General features: G+C 35.1%; 5 protein-coding genes across 5 annotated transcripts; 2 read left to right on the top strand and 3 right to left on the bottom strand.

The window, feature by feature from the left end:
* Positions 1 to 686: 686 nt before the first annotated feature.
* Positions 687 to 2,518, bottom strand: K444DRAFT_582181 (MFS general substrate transporter). The gene is made up of 3 exons (XM_024877779.1): positions 2,148 to 2,518; positions 1,735 to 2,082; positions 687 to 1,687 (listed from the first exon to the last, which is right to left on the bottom strand). The coding sequence occupies exons 1-3, from the start codon at positions 2,476 to 2,478 to the stop codon at positions 858 to 860; spliced, it is 1,509 nt and encodes a 502-aa protein (XP_024741646.1). The 5' UTR covers positions 2,479 to 2,518; the 3' UTR covers positions 687 to 857.
* Positions 2,519 to 3,087: 569 nt separating this feature from the next.
* Positions 3,088 to 4,573, top strand: K444DRAFT_625390 (MmgE/PrpD family protein; the record flags this gene model as incomplete). The annotated part of the gene is made up of 3 exons (XM_024882521.1): positions 3,088 to 3,234; positions 3,284 to 3,588; positions 3,643 to 4,573. 3 exons carry the CDS (start codon positions 3,088 to 3,090, stop codon positions 4,571 to 4,573), a joined length of 1,383 nt encoding a protein of 460 aa, XP_024741645.1.
* A 454-nt stretch (positions 4,574 to 5,027) lies between these two features.
* K444DRAFT_705252 (uncharacterized protein) lies at positions 5,028 to 5,900 on the bottom strand (the record flags this gene model as incomplete). The annotated part of the gene is made up of 1 exon (XM_024888105.1): positions 5,028 to 5,900. One exon carries the CDS (start codon positions 5,898 to 5,900, stop codon positions 5,142 to 5,144), a length of 759 nt encoding a protein of 252 aa, XP_024741644.1. The 3' UTR covers positions 5,028 to 5,141.
* Positions 5,901 to 6,010: 110 nt separating this feature from the next.
* Positions 6,011 to 7,163, top strand: K444DRAFT_204784 (uncharacterized protein). The gene is made up of 2 exons (XM_024871030.1): positions 6,011 to 6,097; positions 6,147 to 7,163. Exon 2 carries the CDS (start codon positions 6,170 to 6,172, stop codon positions 6,947 to 6,949), a length of 780 nt encoding a protein of 259 aa, XP_024741643.1. The 5' UTR covers positions 6,011 to 6,097; positions 6,147 to 6,169; the 3' UTR covers positions 6,950 to 7,163.
* A 577-nt stretch (positions 7,164 to 7,740) lies between these two features.
* On the bottom strand, positions 7,741 to 8,713 carry K444DRAFT_608414 (uncharacterized protein). Its single transcript, XM_024879382.1, has one exon. It carries the CDS (start codon positions 8,577 to 8,579, stop codon positions 8,004 to 8,006), a length of 576 nt encoding a protein of 191 aa, XP_024741642.1. The 5' UTR covers positions 8,580 to 8,713; the 3' UTR covers positions 7,741 to 8,003.
* Positions 8,714 to 22,565: the final 13,852 nt, after the last annotated feature.

Raw genomic sequence — 22,565 nt, 5'->3', positions numbered from 1 at the left:
TTTGCCCAAAAGTTATCCCAAAACACTAGCCGGCAATGTACTAATAGCCTCTTATTATAGCGAATAACTCAATAGCTACTCATTTGCATTATTCCCCAAACTGCCTTCTGAGATTCGCATTAAGATATGGCGTTTTGCAATATCTATTCCTAGGATCGTTGAGGTTATTTTTTAATAATTACTAGTAGTACAAGAATACCAACCCACTACCTCTTCTACCTGCATCGAGTCTTAACATGAATCCTTAAAAGCTTATTATACCATAAGTAGTATTACTAATCCGGAATGGATTTAATGCGATTGGGATGTTTTATATCTCAAGTACCTAGACTTTTATAATATAATTTAAGTAAGGGTAAAGTTTATATTTAGTCTCGTGACTAATTAAGATAACTTGATATTTATAATTAATCTAATTTAATTTGATTATTTGACAAACTATATATAAGAGTTTATCCTTTTTGTTTCCTTTGCCTTGCTGTCTCATCTTTTATCTGTTTAGCCTCCAGCTCAATCACTTGCCATCACGGCTCGGTCCCATTAGACTAGTCGTTTGCATCCTCCAAGTCTGCTTCCAGTGCTCGCGTCAACAGCATCCTTCACTTCACCCTCCAGAAGCGAGGATCGCAGTTCCGTTCGTTCGCTTGCAAAAGGTTGAAAATATAGTAAGGAGAGAGGCGAGCTGGAATTTCAAGTGCTGGAGTTTTACTCAAACGCGATCGCTGGGAGGAGACCAGACTTTGTCATAAAACTTCGAATTTTGTATCTTCCTATCAAAACAACCTTCAAAACTCCTCAAAATCCTTGGCAAACATCATTAAATCGAGCTAGGCTATCCACCCAAAATCAAAGTGACCTTAAATAACAAATCTGAAGTACTTATCATTCCCCAACTCATCCTGCACAGGAATATACGTCGTATCCCTCTGCTTCCCATACTTCCGATCCCTCCTCTGATTTTCCTTCCACAGCAAGAAGCTCTGCAGCGTAGCCAGCACAAAAACCAACAAACAAGCACCGCAAGAAATCCACATACCCTTCCTATAAAACGGCCCTTCTTGCGGTGGGAAGATATTTGTACCCAGAACTGGCCCACACTGCCCTCCGGTCGCCAAGATCGCCAACCCAGCAGCACGCTTCGAGTCTGTGGCATGCGTGTTCGAGACCCAGGAGAGTGTCAACGCCACAGACGTGAAGATGATAGTCGCGAGAAAGATGCCGAAATAGCGGACTGCAACGATTGTCTGGGTGGCCAGGAGGATGTACCCGATTGCAGCGACCAGTCCAGCGCCAGCAACGAAAGGGCCACGGACTCCTACTCGATCTGAAATGAAAGCACATGTGACAATGCTGATAAAGCACAGAACGTAAGGAGGCGCAGAAAGGCCGTTCGATTGGATGAGCGTGAAGGCTCCCATTTCCGAGATGATGGTTGGAACGAAAAGGGGGAGGGAGGCAAAGCAAACATTACAACCGAAGTAGATCATGGGCGGAAGGTAGCTGCGGTAGTCTAGGAGCGCGCCAACGGCTTGCTTCCATTGAAATTCATCACTTGTGCGGTCGCCGGGTTGCCGGAGGGAGAGCTCGATTGCTATTTCGCGGTCTCGGTCGGAGAGGAACTTGGCTTTGCTGGGGCTGTCGGGGAGCCAGAACCAGGCCACTCCTGCGAGGGCGACGGTTGGTAGACCTGGGATATGTTAGAGAGTGCCAAGATTGAGATCGGAGGTATCTGACCTTCAACGAGGAATAAAATCCTCCAGGCATGGATAGCACCATGCGCTTGTGAAATTCCATAAGCCAAAGCACCACCATATGCATTTGCCAGCGCAGAACCAGATAGAAAGAGACCAACTCTCAATCCCAGTCTCTCTCTCGGGTAAAAGAAAGACAGGTAAAGGGGCACAGCCGGTCCATACATGGCTTCAGGAATCGCGAGTAGGAAGCGGCAGACCATCAATCCTTCCCAGCTGGTACAACCAGCTTGAACACTGGACACCGTGCCCCAGAATAGAACAGCGAATGCAACCCAGCGATGAGGAGGGAAGACCTTCCATCCCATTTGCGTCCATTGGAAAAGAATATCTGTCAACACATCAGTATTTTTTCTTTCTTTCAAATGAAACAAATTCGCAAACGGAGGCTCTTACACGAGATATAGAAGATCGTCCCAAGCCAAGCATAGCGATTCCCACCAATATTGATATCTTTCTGCATCCCCGCGATCTTCGCATTGCCCAGGTTCGACCGATCAAGGACACTGAGCGAATACAAGACGAAGATTAGTGGCATCAAATGCCAGTCGAGTTTCCTGATCACGGCCTCCTCTTCTTCTTTGGTAAACCGAGAGAGGTGAGTTTCGACTTGTTCTTTCTGTCTTTCGACATCCTCGATGTTTGCTAGCTCGGGTTTTTCTCCTTCCTTTGATGATGAGCGATCGTTCGGCTCCGCGATGTCTTTCTCGATGTCATGGGAAGCCATGATGGAAATAGTTTAGGCGCTCAGCGAGCTCAGATGAGAGGAGGTAACGGTCTATTAAAAGCGAGGCTAAGGCTTCGGAAGGCCTGTTAAGTACTCGCGCTCATCTTTCCTCGTTCTGGAAGACTGCTTCCTTGAGCTTACACAACAGTTACTAATCATCGGATGCGGGGATTACAGTGGGTTGCAGCCGCAAAAGTAAGACTGAATCTTACACCAACTCTTCATCTCTCCATCCTCCTTGGATGAAAATATCCGGGGTACCTTAACCACTCCTCTAAAGGGGGGAAAGCCGGATGTGATCCTTGTGGGCTAGCGGCGGGGTAGCTGACGTCGCTGCTGAACCCCGCATATTTCAACGCCCGCCACTGGCCGCGAGACAACCTCATCCTTTAGGAAGTTTACTTCCGTGAATTCTTAACGGATATGCCCCAGTATCATTGAAAAGCTACCGGTGCCATATTGGTACACGTACCCCTTGCGAGTACGGATAAAGAATTAGCCTCTGGTCTTCAGAATCTGATAGTCGGTCTTTCTTGCAACATGCCGAGACAAACCGAGTCCTCTCCGCTCACAAATATTTCAACACACAGTGCATCTTTAGATTGCAAAATGGCAACAAAACACATAGCAACCTGGGCCAACGAGCTGAACTACTCGGATCTTCCGCAAGATGTAATCCAGTCGGCCTCCCGAAGCTTCTACAACTGGGTCGGCTGTGCTATCGGTGGAAGCGACCACCCTGCTACCACCATTGCTGTATGTCCCTTTCTTTCCCATCCTTTCAACCCCGTCTGATAAAATAAAGTACAATTCCCTTTCCCCGTTCTTTGGGCCCCCTCAGTCCTCACTCCTTGGCCGAAAGGGAGCCAAAATCGACGCTCAGCATGCAGCACTCATCAACGGCATCGCATCCCACGTGCACGACTACGATGACACGCATCTAGACACCATTATCCACCCCACTGGCCCCGTAGCTAGCGCTCTCCTCGCAGTCGCGGAATGGAAAGGTGGATTCTCTGGGAAGGAGTTCTTGCTTGCGTTGATTGTGGGGATTGAGGTGGAGTGCAAATTAGGTTTGGCTGTGTGGCCTGAGCATTATGATGTTGGGTGGTTAGTTTCTATCCATGAGTTCTCGAGCGGAGATCATTTGTTAACTGATTAAAGGCATATTACCTCAACAACAGGCTCAATTGGAGCTGCCGCTGCTGTCTCTAAGCTTCTTGGGTTGTCAGTGGAACAGATGAATCACGCTTTAGGTGTTGCAGCAACGCAAGTAATCGGACTCCGAGAAGTGTTCGGCTCACACACGAAATCCTTCCATCCAGGAAGGGCTGCCCAGAGCGGATTAATTGCTGCCGTCCTGGCACAAGGCGGGTATACCAGCAGCGAGACCGCCATTGAAGCCAAGCGCGGATGGGCGAATGTTGTTGGAGCAACAAAATCCTCCATCCCTGAAAGTCTAGAAAAGTGGCTAGGAATGGATAACCAAGACCTAGGACTTGCAAGTACCAACGGCGGGCGGTGGGAGATTTTGAGGAACAGCTTCAAGCCGTATCCATGTGGGATCGTAATTCATCCCGTGATCGATGGGTGCTCACAACTTCACCGGGATATCGCGAAACTCAGGTTGGAGGTGGCCGATATCAAGGAAGTGAAAGCGAAAGTGCATCCACTTGTCCTAGAATTGACTGGCAAGCGAAAGCCGAAGGATGGATTGGAGGGGAAGTTTAGTGTCTTTCATGGGGGCGCGATTGGGTTGATATTTGGTAAGGGGACACCTCGTCAGTATGAGGATGAGGCTGTGAGAGATCTTGCGGTTATTGAAGTGAGGAACAAGATTGAGTGTGTGGCGGATACGACGATTGCTGCGGACGAGACGAAGATTGTGTTGACGATGGTGGATGGAAACGTGCTGGAGAAGCATGTTAAGTATGCGGTGGGGAGTATTGAGGCGCCGATGGATGATCAAATGTTAAGGCAGAAGTTCGAGGATCAGTGTGCGGCCGTTTTGGGTGGGGGAGCCAGGTCAGCTAGTACGAAGTGTTGGAATGTTGAGGATATGTCGGATATTGCTGAAATTGCCAGATTGGCCTAGAAAATAGACTTCTTATATACGAGGGTTTTAGATTGCTGATAGAGTGGATGATGGCTCTGGCATTATTTGTCCCTGATTGTCCGAAACGTGCTTCCAGGAGCAAGAAGAGCCGTGGCGCAACACTTCCAAGGCAAAGATTCATGATACTAACGAACCTACGACCATAGGTCTGTGCTCTACAGGGCATTTTCCGAGCCTCGCTAAACCCGCTTCAGGGCTCAAAATCCAAGAGTCGTGACCGTCACTTCAAAAGTTTGGAGCCACTAAGACATTTATTATTCCCAAGTTATAGTACATCGTAATTAAATTAGATAAATTACCCTTTCCTCAATTTATATTATTATTTTTGAGAACTTGATAATTTTGTTTGGGTGCAAAATGCCCTGTAGAGCACAGACCTATGGTCGCAGGTTCGTAAGCAGAAAGCCAACCACGATTAACTGATTAGTGCCCTGTCCCAGGCGCCAAGAGACGCTCTCGCTCTCCACACTTTTGGTCTGATCATACTCATGTCGTCGTCAATAGCGTTGACTAGGAAACCACAACCCCTTCATGTTCATTTCCCCTTTTATACGCTCTCCGAATCAGAACTCTCTTCGATGCACCACCTCTGATTGTCAACTCTCTCCCCGAAAATCATTTGGTCGCTCTTCTCGCGGAACTGTCTTTCCAGCTCCTTCAGATTATTCGTGTTTGTTTCTAGGCGCACCCAAACTCTACAAACAGTTTGAACCCATCTCACTTCGCCATATGCCAGCATTACCTTCTTCCTGACGAGCAAACCCAGCTCCCACCTCTCGCGCGGATTGTGGGAGTTGAGGACAAGACATAGCTCCTGAACTCCAGATAGGAGTCTAGAGAGCTCTAACCAGTCCCAGTCACCCGTGTCAACCTTAACCTTGTACCACTTGTGGAGACACTGACTGACTGGGATCCAGAATGTAGACTCTGCCATGGGCGTCTTGGGACAGTGCAGGATGATCCCAGAGAACTCAACATTCAAACCCTTGTGCATCATATATGCAGTCTTTTTGAGAGGCCTGAACAAGGGGTAGGTGGAAATCTGCATGGTCACCCATGACTCGGGATCCCAACCGTATGTGCCCGTCTGACGTGAACGGTTGGCATTCAATTTGGGTCGTGGTAGAAAGACTAGTCCAGAAGGAATTCCGAGGCCAGGGGTTGCATCCAGAGCATTAATAGTCCCCACCATTTTGGCGGTAACAACGTCTTTGACAGCTGGGGCTTTGATCTCCAGGAGTTTGGATATGTCCATACCAAGTATGCTGCCCAGAACAATGGTTTCGCCTTCTTGTCGAGAGGACATGCGAAATTGGAGGGCTTGCCAGGCTCTTTGCACAGCAAACCCGAGCTTTCCGTCACGGAGTTGCTGACGCAGGTGCCAAACAGGTGAGCTGAAGGGATGTCCAGCCTTCCAGATGAAGTGATACTTGTGCAATATCCTGGACCAGAAGCATAATGTCGCAAGTCAGTCGGAATATCGGCCAGCAAGAATTTGCATATGTGAGTCCACAAATACGCATTTCGCCTCCATCGCTAAGTTCCTCATCAGCCATCGAGCTTGATCCAGGGTCAATGAGTACAGAGCTCATATATAAGAGTATATCGGAATTTTCTCGCTTCGACGATGGCTGTATGACTTTCAGTAGTCTTAATAGTCCCTTTGGGGATAATCTTGGGCATGGTCTCTGCTTCTTCAAGGTAGGCTCGAACGATCGAGCGTGGTCAGCCATCCAAAAGGCATGCGAAACAATAGAAAGTGAAATCAAGACGGGCAATGCACTATCCATACTGGGACTTCTAACGACGCTATCACCTGTCAACACTGCCTTGTGTCTCGAAGTGCGTGCCAGCCTCTTGGTACACATTACCGAGCTGGCCAGCCTCTGTTTGGGGAGGCACCATCCCCTCGCCGTCTTGGCTGGGGAGTTGAAAAGGCAAGACATCGAACACTGGGTATCTGAGACTGCACTATCCTGCGCCTTGGATACATTCACCAAGTCACTGCAAACTCGCCGCGCAGCACGACACCTTGAGCACATATACATGGACGTTGGGTCTTGGGCTGAGGCTTTGGCCGTTTGCTTCGACATTGTTGGTCGGGTTGATGCTCTTGGGCTACCAACGGATGGTACACTCCAGGACAAGTACGCCACCAGGACGATGGAAGACATTGCTACAATCTATGAAAACACGGGCGACTTAGAGAAGAGTGCCACTTGGCTGATGAAGGCAGGAACGAGCGCCTTTTCCCTATGGGAGTTGGGCCGCAAACGACTTATATTGTCGACAAGTTGGAGGTGTTGCTCCAGGGACGTGGTAGGCTTGACGAAGCCCGAATGTGGAGACGACTAGTACCCGCCATTGGGGAGCCTTGTTATATATCCAGTTCCGCTACTCACTTGTGAGCTCGGAGGCCTACATGACTTATCTTACTTGGTCTTGAAGGAGGTCTGCGATATTGGAATAAGCGCATTGTAACGACACGCTCTAATTGCGGTTGCAAGCTCCTTCAACGTCTGGATTTTGGGTGTGATTTTGTAGTTTCGTCTTCTAATAAACGAGGTCAATTCAAATTTACTTGAGTTACAATAGAATCGTATCCATAAGAGTTCAGACTTCACCCACTTTGATTGACGAAATCAATAATATCGAATGGAAACAACTTTGCTTGTCTCTTAAATTCTAATATAATTGACTTATCTGAATGGCATAAATAAAAGTAACGTGGTTTATGAGAATCTCGGTCATATTAGGACGGGAAAAAGTAAAATCACCCCCCCGCTTCGCCACTTACTCAAGTCTATATCAATACCAAGGTCCCACCCCCGATATAAGGCTATGGATTAATCTGGACGCGCAGCTCAGCTCATGAAGCACCCCCTTCCTCGGCCCTGTCTGTGTCTCCTTTCTGCGGATCCCTACCCTCGAGGTCAGCATAAAAGATTCATTTCGTTTAATAGCAATTGAGCATGGACGCCACTCAGCAAGGAGGTCCTACACTGTCCCCACTATCAAATGTGATATAGAAAAGGGACGTATCTATGTTTATATTTGGTCTCTCTTACTACTAACTTACTTGATGTTAAGGCGCTCTCTACTATTCTAAAACCTTTTTCATTATGGATGTAGGAATAGAGAATAACGGCTTCTTTAATCCAATGACGATCTTTATAAAAGTTGATGATGAAGAATCTCAAATAACTGTTTTACGAGGTATGTTCTTGCCAACCAATTTTTTTGACCATTGAACAAGTGATTAAAAGAGTGTAGCCCAACACCAAACTCGGAAACAACCGTTTGTCTTGACAGAAAATCTATGAACTATCGTACCCTCATTTGTCCACGGCCATTCTCTACCTAACCTAGCAACCAGCATATCTCTTAAGCCATTAGTACCGGTAGTCGTTCAGCACGTCGGTATAGGTAGTGGCATACCGGCTGGCGTGATAGCCTCGACGCCACCCTCGGTGCTACCCGTGTCCTGATCGACAATACCCATTGTGGCCCAGCCGAACGTGCTCTGGGACGAGGTGTCGTACATCTGCATATCGACAACGCTACTGGCGGGCCACGTGTTTCCGTTCTGGCTGATGAAGCAGCTGATGGTGTCCTCCAACTGTTGATACCCGCCCGAGGCGTCGAACGTGGGATTTGATGGGTCCGCCATCGCGGCCGACTCGTCGAAGCGCGCCATGAACACCTCGTTCGACAGGCGCTCGTGCTGGAAGCTCTGGCGCTTTGTATTGCCACTGGTGGTCTTGCCGGCGTAGGAGAGGGTGAACTGTGTTCCGTTAACGTGGCACCGGGTCGCGACGTCCATAAGGCCGTGCCGCAGGTGAAGGAATCGGAAGACGGGCGCCTCTGCGTGCAAGTGCTCGTCGTCGCGCCCGGCTAGGTGATGGCCGCGGGGCACGTAGCCCAGGAGCTCAGGCTCAGAGTCAAGCTTCGACGCAAGGCTGGTCGTAACGCCAAGAGTCAGCATCTTGCTTGTTCCATCGATTGATCGTGAAGGTTGGTCAACGTATACCTTCACGCATGACCAACTCATGCACCGTCTGCTCCGGCTCCTGGGAGCGCTTGCTGAAGACATCAAGGGCGATGTTTTCGAGGCCGGAGTTGTCCCAAACATTGGCACCGATGCCGAGCCAGCCCTTCACCGCAGCGGAGGCTCCTACGGGTTGATTTAACGACGCTACGGCAACAATTATTTTTTTTGGAAAATCAAAATTGATGAATCGCGATTTTTTTTTGGGCCGCATTTATATGGAAAACACACCTAATTATGGCCAAATAAACAAATCCCATGTATTATAGTCAAATGCCCTAATGATATTACTCTGTCCTCGCTGATTTGAACTGCCCCCGATTTCCCCTACGTTTTGATGGCCTATTCCCCGGCCTATAATCACCATCCCCTAGTAATTCCTTCTCTCTATCGTCAAGATCTGAATTATCATCGTCATCGCTTGATATAATCACCTCCCGCTTCCTCTTTAATATAGACTTCAGAGGACGTTGGGTGGGTGGAGCGGGAGCGGGAGCGAACGCTAGTAAAAACGTCAGATCTACTAGTATATTTAAATCTATTAACTTACTAGGTATAGAAGCAGGATCAGGAGTAGGATCAGGAGCAGGAGAAACCGTAATTCTAGCTTCTAGCATAGGCATATCGTCCGAATCAAGGTCGTCCGAATTAAGGTCGTCACCTGACCTATTCCCATTCTCTGCAGGAGAAACCTTCTCCCATATAGCTTCGATTTGTTAATTAGGAGTCAAAGCAGGTAAAGAAGATACCGTAGATATAGCCGTAGATATAGATATTGCATTAGGGGTAATATCAGGAGATCCCCCTAAAAAAGGAATATAATTTAGTAAAGGCATCTCCCTATCCCTCCTTTCACGCTTATCCTGAATCTCGTTATCTCTTTCTTGAATTTTATTAATATCTTAATTAAATACAAGATAAATATGCTTTGGCATACTCTTATTTAATTAGCTAAAATGAGATAATAAGCCATTAATATCTTTTTCAGCTTTATATATAAGATTAGTTACATAATTGATTCTCTTGTTTTTGTCCTTTAGCTAAACCTAATTATATTAGTACTAATTTTATTAGGATACCAATAAATACTAGCTTACTTTACTTGCAAAAGAGACTCCATTTACGCATTCTAAGATCGTAATCCATTAATTAAGCTCCCAGTCTTCAAGTAACGGAATTAATAATAAAAAAGCCTTAGCTAAATATATAGCGAATTCCTTATATACTAGTTTTTGACTATAGTAAAAAACTATATTAGTAAAGTAGTATTTCTATAAGTAAGCTTTACGTATGTATTAAACTATTCTATACTTTATAGCTCAATTTAAATAATTTGAGCCTCCCGGTACTCTTCCAAACTAAGGAACTTCTTTATAGTTAAAGCAGGTATACTTCTCCTAGTAAAGCTACTCTCGATCTCTTCTATTTCATATATATATAGTATAATAGAAACAAGGACCTTATATTATTTTTCGATAATAGGAGTGGGAGGAATTATTAATTTACCCTTACTAAAGGCCTTTATACGTGCCCCCTGGCCAAGAGTAAGAGATCCAAAGGCTTTATCCCTTTTCTGGGCCAAACCTAATAAAATTAGTAAATAATATATTAATATTAGAAATTAAACAGATAGATATATACTTTCGCCCTGAGCTTCCTAATAGAAATTATCACGTAATTGCTCTAAACGTTCGAGCTTAGCCTGCTACCTCCTCTTACGTGCTTTTGCCTCAAGGACCTCCTCTAAGAGATCTATATCCGGGAAGTAGTAAAAAGGATAGGAATTAGCTAAGATATTAATTCCTTAATCTCTTAATAATTAGGCAGTAGTATTTTAAAGTTGGGTTTAACTAGAAAATAGTATACTATCTAATATAATAATTAGTATAAGAGTAATAGGAGCCGGAGGAAGAGTAGTAGGGTTAATCGCACCGTATAGTAGACACTTTACTATAGAGGGGAGATATAGTGCCTCTCGTATAAAATAAGAGTTCTATAGATTAATATTATCTATTATAAACGTTTGGGGATAAAAGAATAAGAATTTGATTTATAATCGAATATTAGAAGGAAAGTATAGCTAATAAATCTAGTAGTTTAGTAAATAGTAGTATAAAGATAATTAGTAGGATAGAACTATAATATATTAATATTATTTTAATCCTTTAGCCTATATCCCTATAACTTTTTCCCTAAAGAATTTATATACTAGGGACCTATTTCAAAGATTATTAATAGTAGCGTATTACTAATATATAAAAAGGAATAAATACAAGAACTATAAGAGATGCCCTTTAGTATAAATTAAAATTAGATTTATTTTATTTATCCCTAGTATTATTATTACTTAAAATATGGTTTCCTATATTAGGGGCAATAGAATATTAAGTAAGGGGCTATAGGAATTAAGAGGGAAAAATTAAATTCTATATATTAAGATATAACTCTTGTTATTTTTACTAAATATATCTTATAATTATTTTAAAAGTTTACAAGAACTATTAATTTAATAAAGCTAGTATTAATAGAGAATTTGATCTATACTATAAAGTCCTTACTACTAAAATAATAAGTTAATAGAATAATTATAGGGGGTATAGAAATTAAAGGAGTAGGGGTCGATTTTCTGAGGAGGCAAATCATATAACCTTTTAATATTAAATTAGAAATAAATTACCTGTAACTATATGAATTTGACTTATTAAGCAGATTACTATTAACTTCTATATTTAATTACTTTAGTAAATATTAATGTTTTTAGCTAATTCTTTCTTTGAAATATATATTAATATGTCCTTATTTAACTTCTCTAATACCGGGCAAACCGTCTAATATTTACAGAAGGAATTTCTAGATTATCCTCCTCCTCTACTTCAGGCTCAGACATATATCCATCCTCTATAAACTGCCTATATTCTTGGCCATTTATGACCTAATTATTATTTGCCCTATTAAAAGTAATACTATCTATAGTAAATCTAGTACCTCCCGTATTATCTTTAATCTCCGCTTCATTATTAGAGCTAATATAGATAAGATCTTTATCTCTATAGCTAGTATCTCTCCCTTTATTAACGAACTAAATGCCATCTTAATTATTATAATACTTTAGCCTTGCCTCCTCTAATCCCATAGCTACCTCTAGTAATGGATTCCAATTATATATACCCTTGGGTATTAATAAAAGCCCTAGCTTTGGACAAGTATTCTTCATATTAATTAGGTAGTCGGTAATCGATTCCCTTAAATATATATAGGCACTCAGGTAATTTATCTCTCTATTCGAGTCAAATATAGACTCTGTAATTGGGAGTATAAAGCCGGTATCCTTAAGTTCTTACTTATATTACTCAAGTGTAACTTCCGGTAAATATATATCTTTATTATAGCTAGTATACCCTTTATATAGCTTGTTTAGTTTATTAATATTAATAGGAATACCGTAGTTCCTAACTCCCTTTTACTCTAAAAATATATAGTTCTAGAAGGGTTAGCCAGGAACGATATATAGACAATTAGGCTATTTCCTAATTAAATAGATATTCCAAACCCGGACGAACTCTTTAGTTTGCTCTCGTATAATAGGCAAATAGACGAAAAGTATAGCTATATAATCGGGGAAAAGTTTGCGAGAGTAAAGCCTTTAAGAGTATAGTTACTTAAAAAATATCTTCTATTTATTTAGTATGCCCTATATAATATTAGCTAATTAAATTAGTCTTTATGGGATTAGACTAAATAAATTACCTTTATAACTTGCCCCTACTATGCCTCAATTCGTTAATTAGCTATACTAGTCCCAAACTAATAAAGATCTGAGAACTAATATGGATTAATACCCCTTATTTGGCACATTGCTTTATAAAGAATATAATAGGTATTAGTAATTATAGGTATTTTGTATCCTTTATCCAATTGAATATAAAGTAGAATAATCTCTATTTCATCTACTAAGTCAAGGTATTAAACTAGGATAGTAACCTAGAAGGTAGTATAAGTAAGTATATATTAGTATAATATTAATTAGGCTAAAGAAGAATATAGTATGGAGATTCAGGGATTTTATTACCTAAATTAAGCGCAATTCAAATAACTAGTTCTCTATAATACTACAGAATTACATAGCCGGAATTATAACTAAGTAAATATTAGCCATTTCCGAGGGGGTATATTCATACCGAATTAGGAAGTAATACTACTTATAGCATAACTATTTGAGATTCCAATATAAATCCAAGGTATAAACTATAAGTAGGTATTAATACCGGCATATATCTCAATGCCACAAAATTATAGCTAAGTAAACGTATTAGTAGTTATTAAAATAATGATTTTTGAAGTTAAGTCCATACTATACTTACCTTATAATAGCCATTAATAGACTAAATAAAGTTCGGCCCATAAATATTATATTCCCTTCTAGCTGCCTTTATTTCTTCCCATTAATATTATATACTTTCAGGATCAAGTTCCTGTATTATAGAAGCTATTTTATTCCTAGAAAACTTCTTATTATTACCTAGGGAATTAAGATAAGTATATAAAAGCCGGCAGCCATAACTTCTAGTATTGCCTTGTAGGCCTTTATTAACTATATATTACTTGAGAATATAGCATAATTACTTCTTTTCTAGCTTAACTTGCGAATTAAGCATTCGACGTTAAAGGCCTATAGCTCGGCGAGCTTATTATAATAGTTATAGATTAGGAATATTATATCCTAAGCTCCGGAGGTTAGCAAGTATATTAGTATTAGTCATATGGATATTACAAAAGAACCAGGCAATAAGAGCCTTTATCTGAGGAGAAGGATCAAATATCGAATGCTGGGAAGGCGCTTTCTATTCGGAAAGCCTACTACGTAAAGTTCTAGGGGAAATATTAATATTAAAGTCCTGCTTTAATCTCTTTGTAATCTCATTATGTAATAGTTATTACCTAATTAAATAAAGTATATGGGCTTAATAGCAATTGTAATTAATCTTTAAACGAGCTATTATAAAGAGATTAATAATAATAGATCAAGAAATTAAAGATAATAATAAAGGAATAGAAGTATGAAAGGAGTATGAGTGGGCTAGTAGTTACTAGGGGGCATGTCACGTGCATTTTATTGATTTTCCCACCTTATTGCATTCCTACCATGGAATGCGATAAAACACCATATAGATCGATTATTTTGATTATATTCTACCATAGGATTTACTTAGATTATTAGTAATATTACATTTTTAAAATATCGCAATTTTGATTTTGTAATTTTCCAAAAAAAATAATTGTTGCCGTAGCGTTCTTAAAGGAGCCCGTAGCTCCCTTGTAGGCGAGGCCCAGACCCGCGATGATGCCGGTACGGAAAGCCGTAAGGATCAAGTAATTAAGCGATTTTCGAATCCGGTTTTCAATATCTGATTTGTGGCACGTGCGCACCCCACCAAAAATCGCCCGCAACCAAAATACCGTATTTTGCATGCGCAACTATACCTAACTTAAGTTCCTTTATTACTATCTATTATAAGACTCATATATATAATTAAATTATATTTCTAAGTATAAATAATTTATAATATAATTAACTATAATACTTCTGAATTATTCTTATAAAATTATACTAGCCCTATACTACTACCTATATATCTCTTTACCTCTTCTTTTTACTCTTACTAATATATAACTAGTTTTATATATATAAGATATATATAAAAGAACGGAATTATATTAGATTAGAGAATTTATTATAAAGAATATATTTAGAATAGCTAGTTAGTAGGAAATATATTTAAAACTAATAAAAATAAGTCAAGATATATAAAGTTACTAATTTATAAGAGGCATATCTAAAACCGGTAATACCAAATAAGGATATACTTGAAATAGCTAGCTAGTAGGAAATATATCCGAAACCGGTAATAATAAATAAGGATATATATAAAGTTACTAGTTAGTAAAAGGTATATCTAAAACCGGTAATAATAAATAAAAATATATTATAAGATAACTTAATATAGATCTATATCCAAAATAGAGATAAATAGTCTTACTAATTCTTTAATATAGAGGGGTTTTCCTATTATATTCTTGTTTCCTAAATTATTATCTTTATTTCCTTTTACTTCTATTCTTAATCTAATTTCTTTAAAATTACCTTTATCTAAGACTTTATATATTATAATACTATAGCCTATTATAAAAAGTACTAAAAGCAGAAGAATATTAGCCCTTTTTATAGCTACTATAGTACTATTTTTCCTTCCTTAAGCCCGACCGAATTTACCTCAGAGAAAAAGTATTTATAGAAGGCCTATAAGCTAAAGCTAAAGCCTCTTGCCTCTTGCTCTTCCAAGAATAATAAAAGAAATAATAATAATAATAGTACTAAAGAAATAGGTACTAGAAATTAGTATACCTATTAGGCCAAGTTCCAAAAGAATAAGAAAGAGAGAAAGAAAAAGGGGAAGGAAAAGTAAATAAGAAAAGAAAGAAAAAGTCTCTAAAGAACTATTACTAGGGATATTTTTTATAATATATAGGAAAATAATCTTGCCTTTACTAGGAAAAAGAAAAAGAAATTAAGGCTTTAGGGAAGAACTTTAACTAAGGCTTATAGTTAGTAAGAGTTAAAAGCAAAGAAAGATAATAAGAAAAAATATAATAAAAAAAGGGCTAACTAGTAAATATAGCTATAATCCTACTAATAAGCCTTTACTAATAGGCTTATTAATAACTATTTATTACTATATTAGCTATCCTAGAAAGCCGTTTAAACAGATTGCCCTTTTAAAACTCTTATTTTTTCTTAACCCTTATAAGATATTTATAAGGCTTAGTAACTAGATACTTAATTACCTCTAAGAATCTAATATCTAGAAAGATATTAGAAGGGCTAAATACTATAAACTTGACCTTAAGAATTAAAGCCTAATTATAGGCTACCTTACTAGTAGGGTTACCTGCTCTAAAGTTCCGGACTTCCCGGTTCTATTTAGAGAAAATTATACTTTTAAATAGTTTTTTAAATATATAAAGAAAATATATTCTAGTATAAATTATTAAGAGCCCAAACTCTACTTCCTTATTCTCATTAAAAAAAAGTGGCCTCTATAGGATTATTAATTATATAAAGGGCTAATAGTTAATTTAATAATAACCCCTAATACTAATAACTTATTAAAAACCCTTAATACTAATAACTTTAATAGTAATATAATTAGAAATAATTATATATCTAAAAAAAAGCAATATTAGTATTAAAGTACTAGTAAATAACTTAATATTATCTATTAAGAGAACTATAAGAGATCTAAGTCTCTATATACTCTAATTACTAAAACTTTAGCTAATAAACCCACTTTAGCTAGTAAGCCTATTCTAGCTAGTAAGCCCACTTTAGTTACTAAGCCTACTCTAGCTAGTAATCCCGAGAAGTCCTTTAACGAGATATTTAATAAATAATATAAGTAGCTAAGAAAGTCTATAATAAAAGATTATATTAATAGATATTAGTATATATTAAAAAAGGGGCTAGTAGATCTTAAGAAGAAAAAGAAGTAATTTGAGGTACGAAAATAGAGCTTTTAAAAGAAAAGGAATATAGTAATTAAAGAAAGTAATACTTATATAAATAGGCTTAATAAAAGAATACGGCTTTTAAAAGCTACAAGAAAGAAATTTGAAATTAAAAAATAAAGTCTTACTAAAATCTATATAAAGAATCTTAAGAAGCTAAATATAAAAATACTTTCTTTCTTTTTAGGAGATTCTTAAGGCAAGGTAATTAAGGGAAGGCTTAGCGAGCTAGTTATTTAGTAGGATAAGAATAAAAGCTTAATATCTATTATATAGGAAGCCTTTTAGGTAGCTATATAAGAGATCCAGAATAAAAGCTCGGGGTTAGTAGTACTAGTAATCTAGGAAGCTTAGGGTAAAGGCTCTGGATCTCTCAAAATAACTAGGCCTAATATTAGTAAAAGCTCTCTATAGTTTACTAAAAGTAAGGGAAAAGTATATAAATAGTAAGAAACTATCTGAATTTCCTAGTATTATTAAATTAGTTATATTAAGAATCTTATTATTCTAGTAGCTAGTTAAATTAGAAATATAAAAAGCAATATTTACTTATTTCTAATTAACTAATTTCTAGTTAATTTCAAGAACCTAGGGATTATATAATTATATGCCTTTCTTTTCTAGCTATATAATACCTCAAAAAATAGATATTATATATCTACTATAGTAAAGGGCTTTATTATTAACCTAATTAGGTAAGGCATAATATTACCTTATTATATTATTAGCTATTTATATAGCTATTCTATAAGTAATTCAAGTAAGCTTTAATATCCTCGAATCTTTATATATAGCCTAGTCTATAAACTAAAATAGCTTTATATCTAGTAATATTATAATTTAATTTTTAATATACTTAAATATATTAGATTTGGTTTTTTTAATAATATTATTATTAAATTATTATTTTCTAGAAATACTAAGTAATACTTTTCCCTAAAAGATATATATCCTTAATAAATAGTAAAAGTAAATATGGAATTTAATAACGTAATTACCCCGTACTAGTACTTTTTTTTTTTTTTTATAAAAATATAATTCTATTTTATCTTTATTCCAAAACCTCTATTTTTTATATATATTTTTTCGACTTTACTATTAATACTAAGAGCTAGTATCTAACTACTCTTTACTAATACCTCTATTAATATTTCTATTAATACCAAGAGCTAGTATCTAATTACCTATAACCTTTTCCTCTTTCTTCTCTTTCTTCTCCTTTAACCCCTTTACTAATAATACTAAGAGCTAGTACCTAACTACTACTTCCGGGTTACTTTTATCTAGAACTCTTATATTATAAGTCTTTAATCTATTTGCTCCTTAGAAAGCTAAATTTTAGATCTCTTTTTCCCTTTCTAATATCTCTTATATCTTTGGGCCCTTTAGGAATACTTTTTTTTAAACTTCTAAAAAGAGACTAACTTCTATTTAGATTTCTCCTTCTTTTCTCTAATATCTTCTTTTTTCCTTTAATACTTATAAAAGCCTTCGGGCTACTATTAAGTACCTCTATTCTTTATCTTAGAATATATACTAACTTATTCTTATAGGAAATAGCCTTTCTTCCTCTAATCTTAACTTCTTTAATATATATTTTTTATCTTTAGGCTATTTAGATATCTCCCTATTTACTTTTACGGAATATATACTAACTTATTTTCTAGTTCCCCTCGCCTTACCTTGCCTTACTTCTCCTTTAATATTACTATATATATGCCTAGTTAGTACTAGTTCTTATAATTTATAATTAGGCTCCTATAGTTAGGCTTTTTATTTATTAAATACCCGGGTATTTTATTTTATTTTTATTTTATATATTTTATTTTATATACTTTATTTTTCTTTTATTATAGGTTAGAACTCAAATAGTATTTACCTTAAGCACTTGTACTCTCGGGTATATAAGACTTCTATAGATTTTTCGGGATTATAAACTAGCCTACTTTAGTTCGGGAAAGCTTTCTTGAGAATATTCTAGAAGTTATAGTATTTACTATAACTTTTTCTAAAGATTAATATAGTGTGAGTATTTCTAGTCTATTCTCTTTCTATAAAATAAACCACTGCCCTAAGTTCATATAAAAGTTCTAATTATTCCTCGAATTAAAGTATAAGTATTTCTTATTTCTATTAAATTAGATATAAAGAATAGCAGGTGCCTTTAGGCTAGACTATAGTACTAGTTAAGTACTAAGATTTCCTATATCTATCTTATAAACTTGTAGTTCGAGATATATTATATTTAATAGAGCTTTTATATCTAATTACTTTATATTATAGTAAAACGTCTTAGTATTATAGTTAGGGAAGTTTTACTTTATAATCTTATTTACTACTTATAGATTTTCTAGTTAATAAATCTTAGCTAATAACTAAGAAACTTATTAGCTACTTTATCTAAAGCCTCTAGAAGCGAGAAGTTGCCCTAATAAAGACTTAGTATTAAAAATAGATTTAATTAATTAATTTAAACGAGGAGTTTATAATAGAAATCTCTATATCTGGGTAATTTCATATAATAAACTTAAGTTCCTATTTCTAGTTATATGAGTTATAATATATAATAAACTCAAAATTTTCTGGCCTATTAAAGCTTGAGTTATTTTTAGAAGAATTAGTAAGCTTTTCTAAATAGACTTATTAAGGCCTTGGTTTTTAAAGATATTAGTCTAGCCTTTTTTTTTTTTTTTTAGGTAATAGTTTAGCTTTCAGGAATTGCATATAAATATTAGAATAAATAAGAAGACGTATTATATATGTTTTCTAGATAAATTAGAATAGAACCTATAGGATTCCCGTAATATTTATATTAAATCTATAATACTAGCTAATAAAGACTTTAATAATCTTAATAAAACTTGAATTACGAGCCCGGCCCTTAGATTTCCCGCTTAACTTAAAGATTAAGTAGTTTATAATAGGTTACCTATTATGAAATATATTATACTTTTTTCCTAAAAAGTACTAGGTACTAGTAATAGTCCGGATGCCCTAAAGCCCTTAAGACTTTTTATAAGTTTCTGGCTTTAGGGTATTTTTATAGCTAGCTAATTCTATAAAGTTATATAACTATATAATTCCTTATATTAATTTAAAGGAATTATATCTTTATATATAGCTATAATATTACCTTTAAGAAACTTAGTATAAATAAACTTTTATAGCCTAAATATTAGTTATTAAACAAGTTATTCAAGATTCCCTTATTTTCTAAATTTTTTAAATTATTTTTATATTACTCCTTATTATTTATAGAAACCTTATTATTAAGATTATTTTCTTTAATATTTCCTAGTTCTCGATTTACTATAATTGCATTTTCTAGTTTCTATTCTATTTTTTAAACTATTTCTAACTACTTATTTTTCTTATAAGGAAGCTTAATATTAAATAAAAGCTTTCTAATTCTTTTCTTATAAAGTTTAAGGGTATAATAAAGGAACTAATATGCCCGAATATAGTCTTAATTTAGCCCCGCTTTAAGCTTATTTATAATATATATAATACTAGTATTTTTAAGAAAAGTTATATAAAGCTTTTTAATTTCAGAAGTTTAATATACTATATAATTATATCCCGTAACTTCTTTTTTAAGCTCAGAAAATAATTACTTAGCTACTCTTATTAGGAAAGTACTATAATAACGAACTTCCTAGTAATAATTATATAGCTTTTCTGGAACTCTAGGCCAGAGGTAATTAGCCCTTGCCTACTAAGAGCGAATTAAACTAATATTATAAAGAAAGACGAAGTTATTAATCTATTAGTAGAGAATATCTATATAAATAAATTAAATAGTAATTAGGTTATAGTAAGACTCTTTATTAAAAATACTTATATTATAAAAAGATTTAAAGAACCGTTTCTAGATCTCTATAAGCCTACTAGCTAAGGTATTTTACTATATCTTAATATACTAATTCTTTATTAAGGGCCCGTAAGTAAAGGCCTTTTTCTATAGTAAATTATAACCCTTTACTAATTACTAGAGCTCGACTTATATAATTATTATAAGTAGTATCTCTTAGCCTTTATTAGCTTATAACTTTTTTGGAAAGTAGCCCTATTCCCTAATATAAAGAAAGTAGAACTTTAGGATAGTAATCTATATATAATTTAATATACTAATAAAAATACTAATTATTATTTAAGAATATATATTAATAATACTATAGATTTGAAAGCCGTAATAAGATAACTTATTATATCTATCTATAGACTAATATTAACCTGGCTCTTTTATAGTAAATCTCTTATATTTCTAGTCCTTATACTTATCTTATATCTTTATTCTTATCTTGTCTAATATCCTAAATATCTATTATATTTCCTTATAAGATATAAATTTACTAGTATTCTTTTAGACCTAATAATATATTCTTTTATAGCTATACCGGATTAATTAATTACTTTTTAGTTTCTTGAGAATAAATTCTTTAGCTTTCTTAAGAATATTAATATATTTGGCATTAAATTAATTTCGTCTTAGCTAAAGCTTATAATAGTAGCAAATTATTTTCAGGGTATATATATTAAGCCTAGGATAATTAAGTTTATAATTAAAGATCCGAAGTATATATTTAGGTAAATAGTTCTAATACTAGAAATAATATACTATCTTAACTAGCTTCTTATTACGGAGATATCCCTTAAGCTTTATTTACTATTAATCCGGAGGAAGTTTAATATTCTATTATTATAGTTAAGTAATATAGCTAGTCTTACTAGTATTAAACCTTTCTAATTATAAAATATATTTAATATCCTAAAAAGTTTTCTTTTAAATATAATAAAGCTCTTTAATTTAAGCTTAATACCGTTCCTATAATTAAGGATTAATTTTATTAGCTCCTATAATATAGTATAATTTACAAGTTATAATAGTAGTAATTTGAAATAAAAAGTAAAAAAGGGAAGGAGATATATAATTCTTTAAATATTAGTTTATACTAGTATAAAAACCTTACTTTTATATTTATATAAAATATAGTATTATAACTACTAGAGTAATTATAATTATAATTTTATATAGAAATAGCTCTATATTTTAGGGTTTTAAATATAGTCTTATTTTTATATTATATTATCTAGATTATTAAATAATACAAATATTTCTATTTTTATATATAAAGAAAGCTTATTTTTAGTATTATATAATTATGTAATTTCCTAGATCCGAGAAACTAGTATAAAATTTAGAAAGAGTAACTTACTATTTATATAATTCCAAAGTTATCTAGGCTTCCTAACCTAATCCTATACTTTTTAGGCCTAACCAGGAACTCTTTATCTATATCCTAGTATTATGCCAGTAGTAAAGCTATAGATATAGCTTACCTAACCTGCTATTTAGTTCTGGAATTATATCCTATAATTCCCTATTATAAAAGTAGTACTAGTATAGCAAATACTATTACTTATAAAGTTAATTCTATTTTCTAGTTAGCTTATTAATCTTATCTTTGCCTCTATTTGCAAATTTATTATTACTTTATAAGATAAAGAGCTTAGAAAAGTTAATCCGATCTTCTGGGTTATTTATAAATCTATTCTTTTATGTTTTTTAGGCCTTTATAATATAAAAATAACTCCGAATTCGCAATTACTTCTCGGAAAGAAGATATTATAAAAAGGCCTTCTTTTTCTTCTAATTAAGCCTTTTTCTCTTAACTATAATACTATACTCAACCTCTTCTTTATTTCTTTTCTTCTTCCTTTAAGTATTATTTAAGTCTTCTTTCCTACTATAAGGTAAATATAATTCTTTATTATATTACTAAAGAAGTCCTTAAAAAAAAGAAAAGATATAATATATATAATATTAATAATATTAATAACCTATACCCGTCTAGTAAAGATAAGTAATATAATATAGCTCGAGTATAAAGGCTTTAAGCCTTAAGGAATTATAGAGAAGTAGTAAGTTATACTTTCCCTATATAAAAGACTAGAATATAGTACTAATTAAATATTAGAATAATAATTTATTAAATTTACTAAACTTTCCCTTTTTCTCAAATACCTTATAACCTCCTCCTATTACTACTAATAAATAGTTCTATCTCGAGCTTTTTAATATTCCTAATAAGATAATATAAGTTATAAAGAATATCTATAAAATACTAGAGGTTTGAGATATAAAGTTTTATTCTAGAAAGAAGCTAGCTAACTTAAATAATCTAAAAATTATAGTAAATCTAGAGGCAGTATATAATTAAATTCGAGGCTATTTAGTACTTATATCTTGTATTAATTATACGAAAAAGAACCCCAAAGGCCTATAGCAGGAGTATATATAAGTTTAGGGCAAATTTGACTAAGCCTATTATAATTACAGATATAATAATAGTAGTAAAG

The sequence above is a fragment of the Hyaloscypha bicolor genome, assembly GCF_002865645.1.
Source record: "Hyaloscypha bicolor E unplaced genomic scaffold K444scaffold_17, whole genome shotgun sequence".
In the NCBI taxonomy this organism is placed as follows: Eukaryota; Fungi; Ascomycota; class Leotiomycetes; order Helotiales; family Hyaloscyphaceae; genus Hyaloscypha; species Hyaloscypha bicolor.
This window is presented reverse-complemented; position numbering and strand designations above follow the sequence as displayed.

What these genes read in the sequence shown, in the direction of transcription:
- K444DRAFT_582181 (XM_024877779.1), bottom strand. Translation starts at nt 2,478, where the DNA reads ATGGCTTCCCATGACATCGAGAAAGACATCGCGGAGCCGAACGATCGC. An exon ending in GACGATCTTCTATATCTCGT is followed by an intron (nt 2,083 to 2,147) that starts GTAAGAGCCTCC and finishes ATGTGTTGACAG; the next exon opens with ATATTCTTTTCCAATGGACG. An exon ending in GATTTTATTCCTCGTTGAAG is followed by an intron (nt 1,688 to 1,734) that starts GTCAGATACCTC and finishes AACATATCCCAG; the next exon opens with GTCTACCAACCGTCGCCCTC.
- K444DRAFT_204784 (XM_024871030.1), top strand. Translation starts at nt 6,170, where the DNA reads ATGAGTACAGAGCTCATATATAAGAGTATATCGGAATTTTCTCGCTTC.
- K444DRAFT_608414 (XM_024879382.1), bottom strand. Translation starts at nt 8,579, where the DNA reads ATGCTGACTCTTGGCGTTACGACCAGCCTTGCGTCGAAGCTTGACTCT.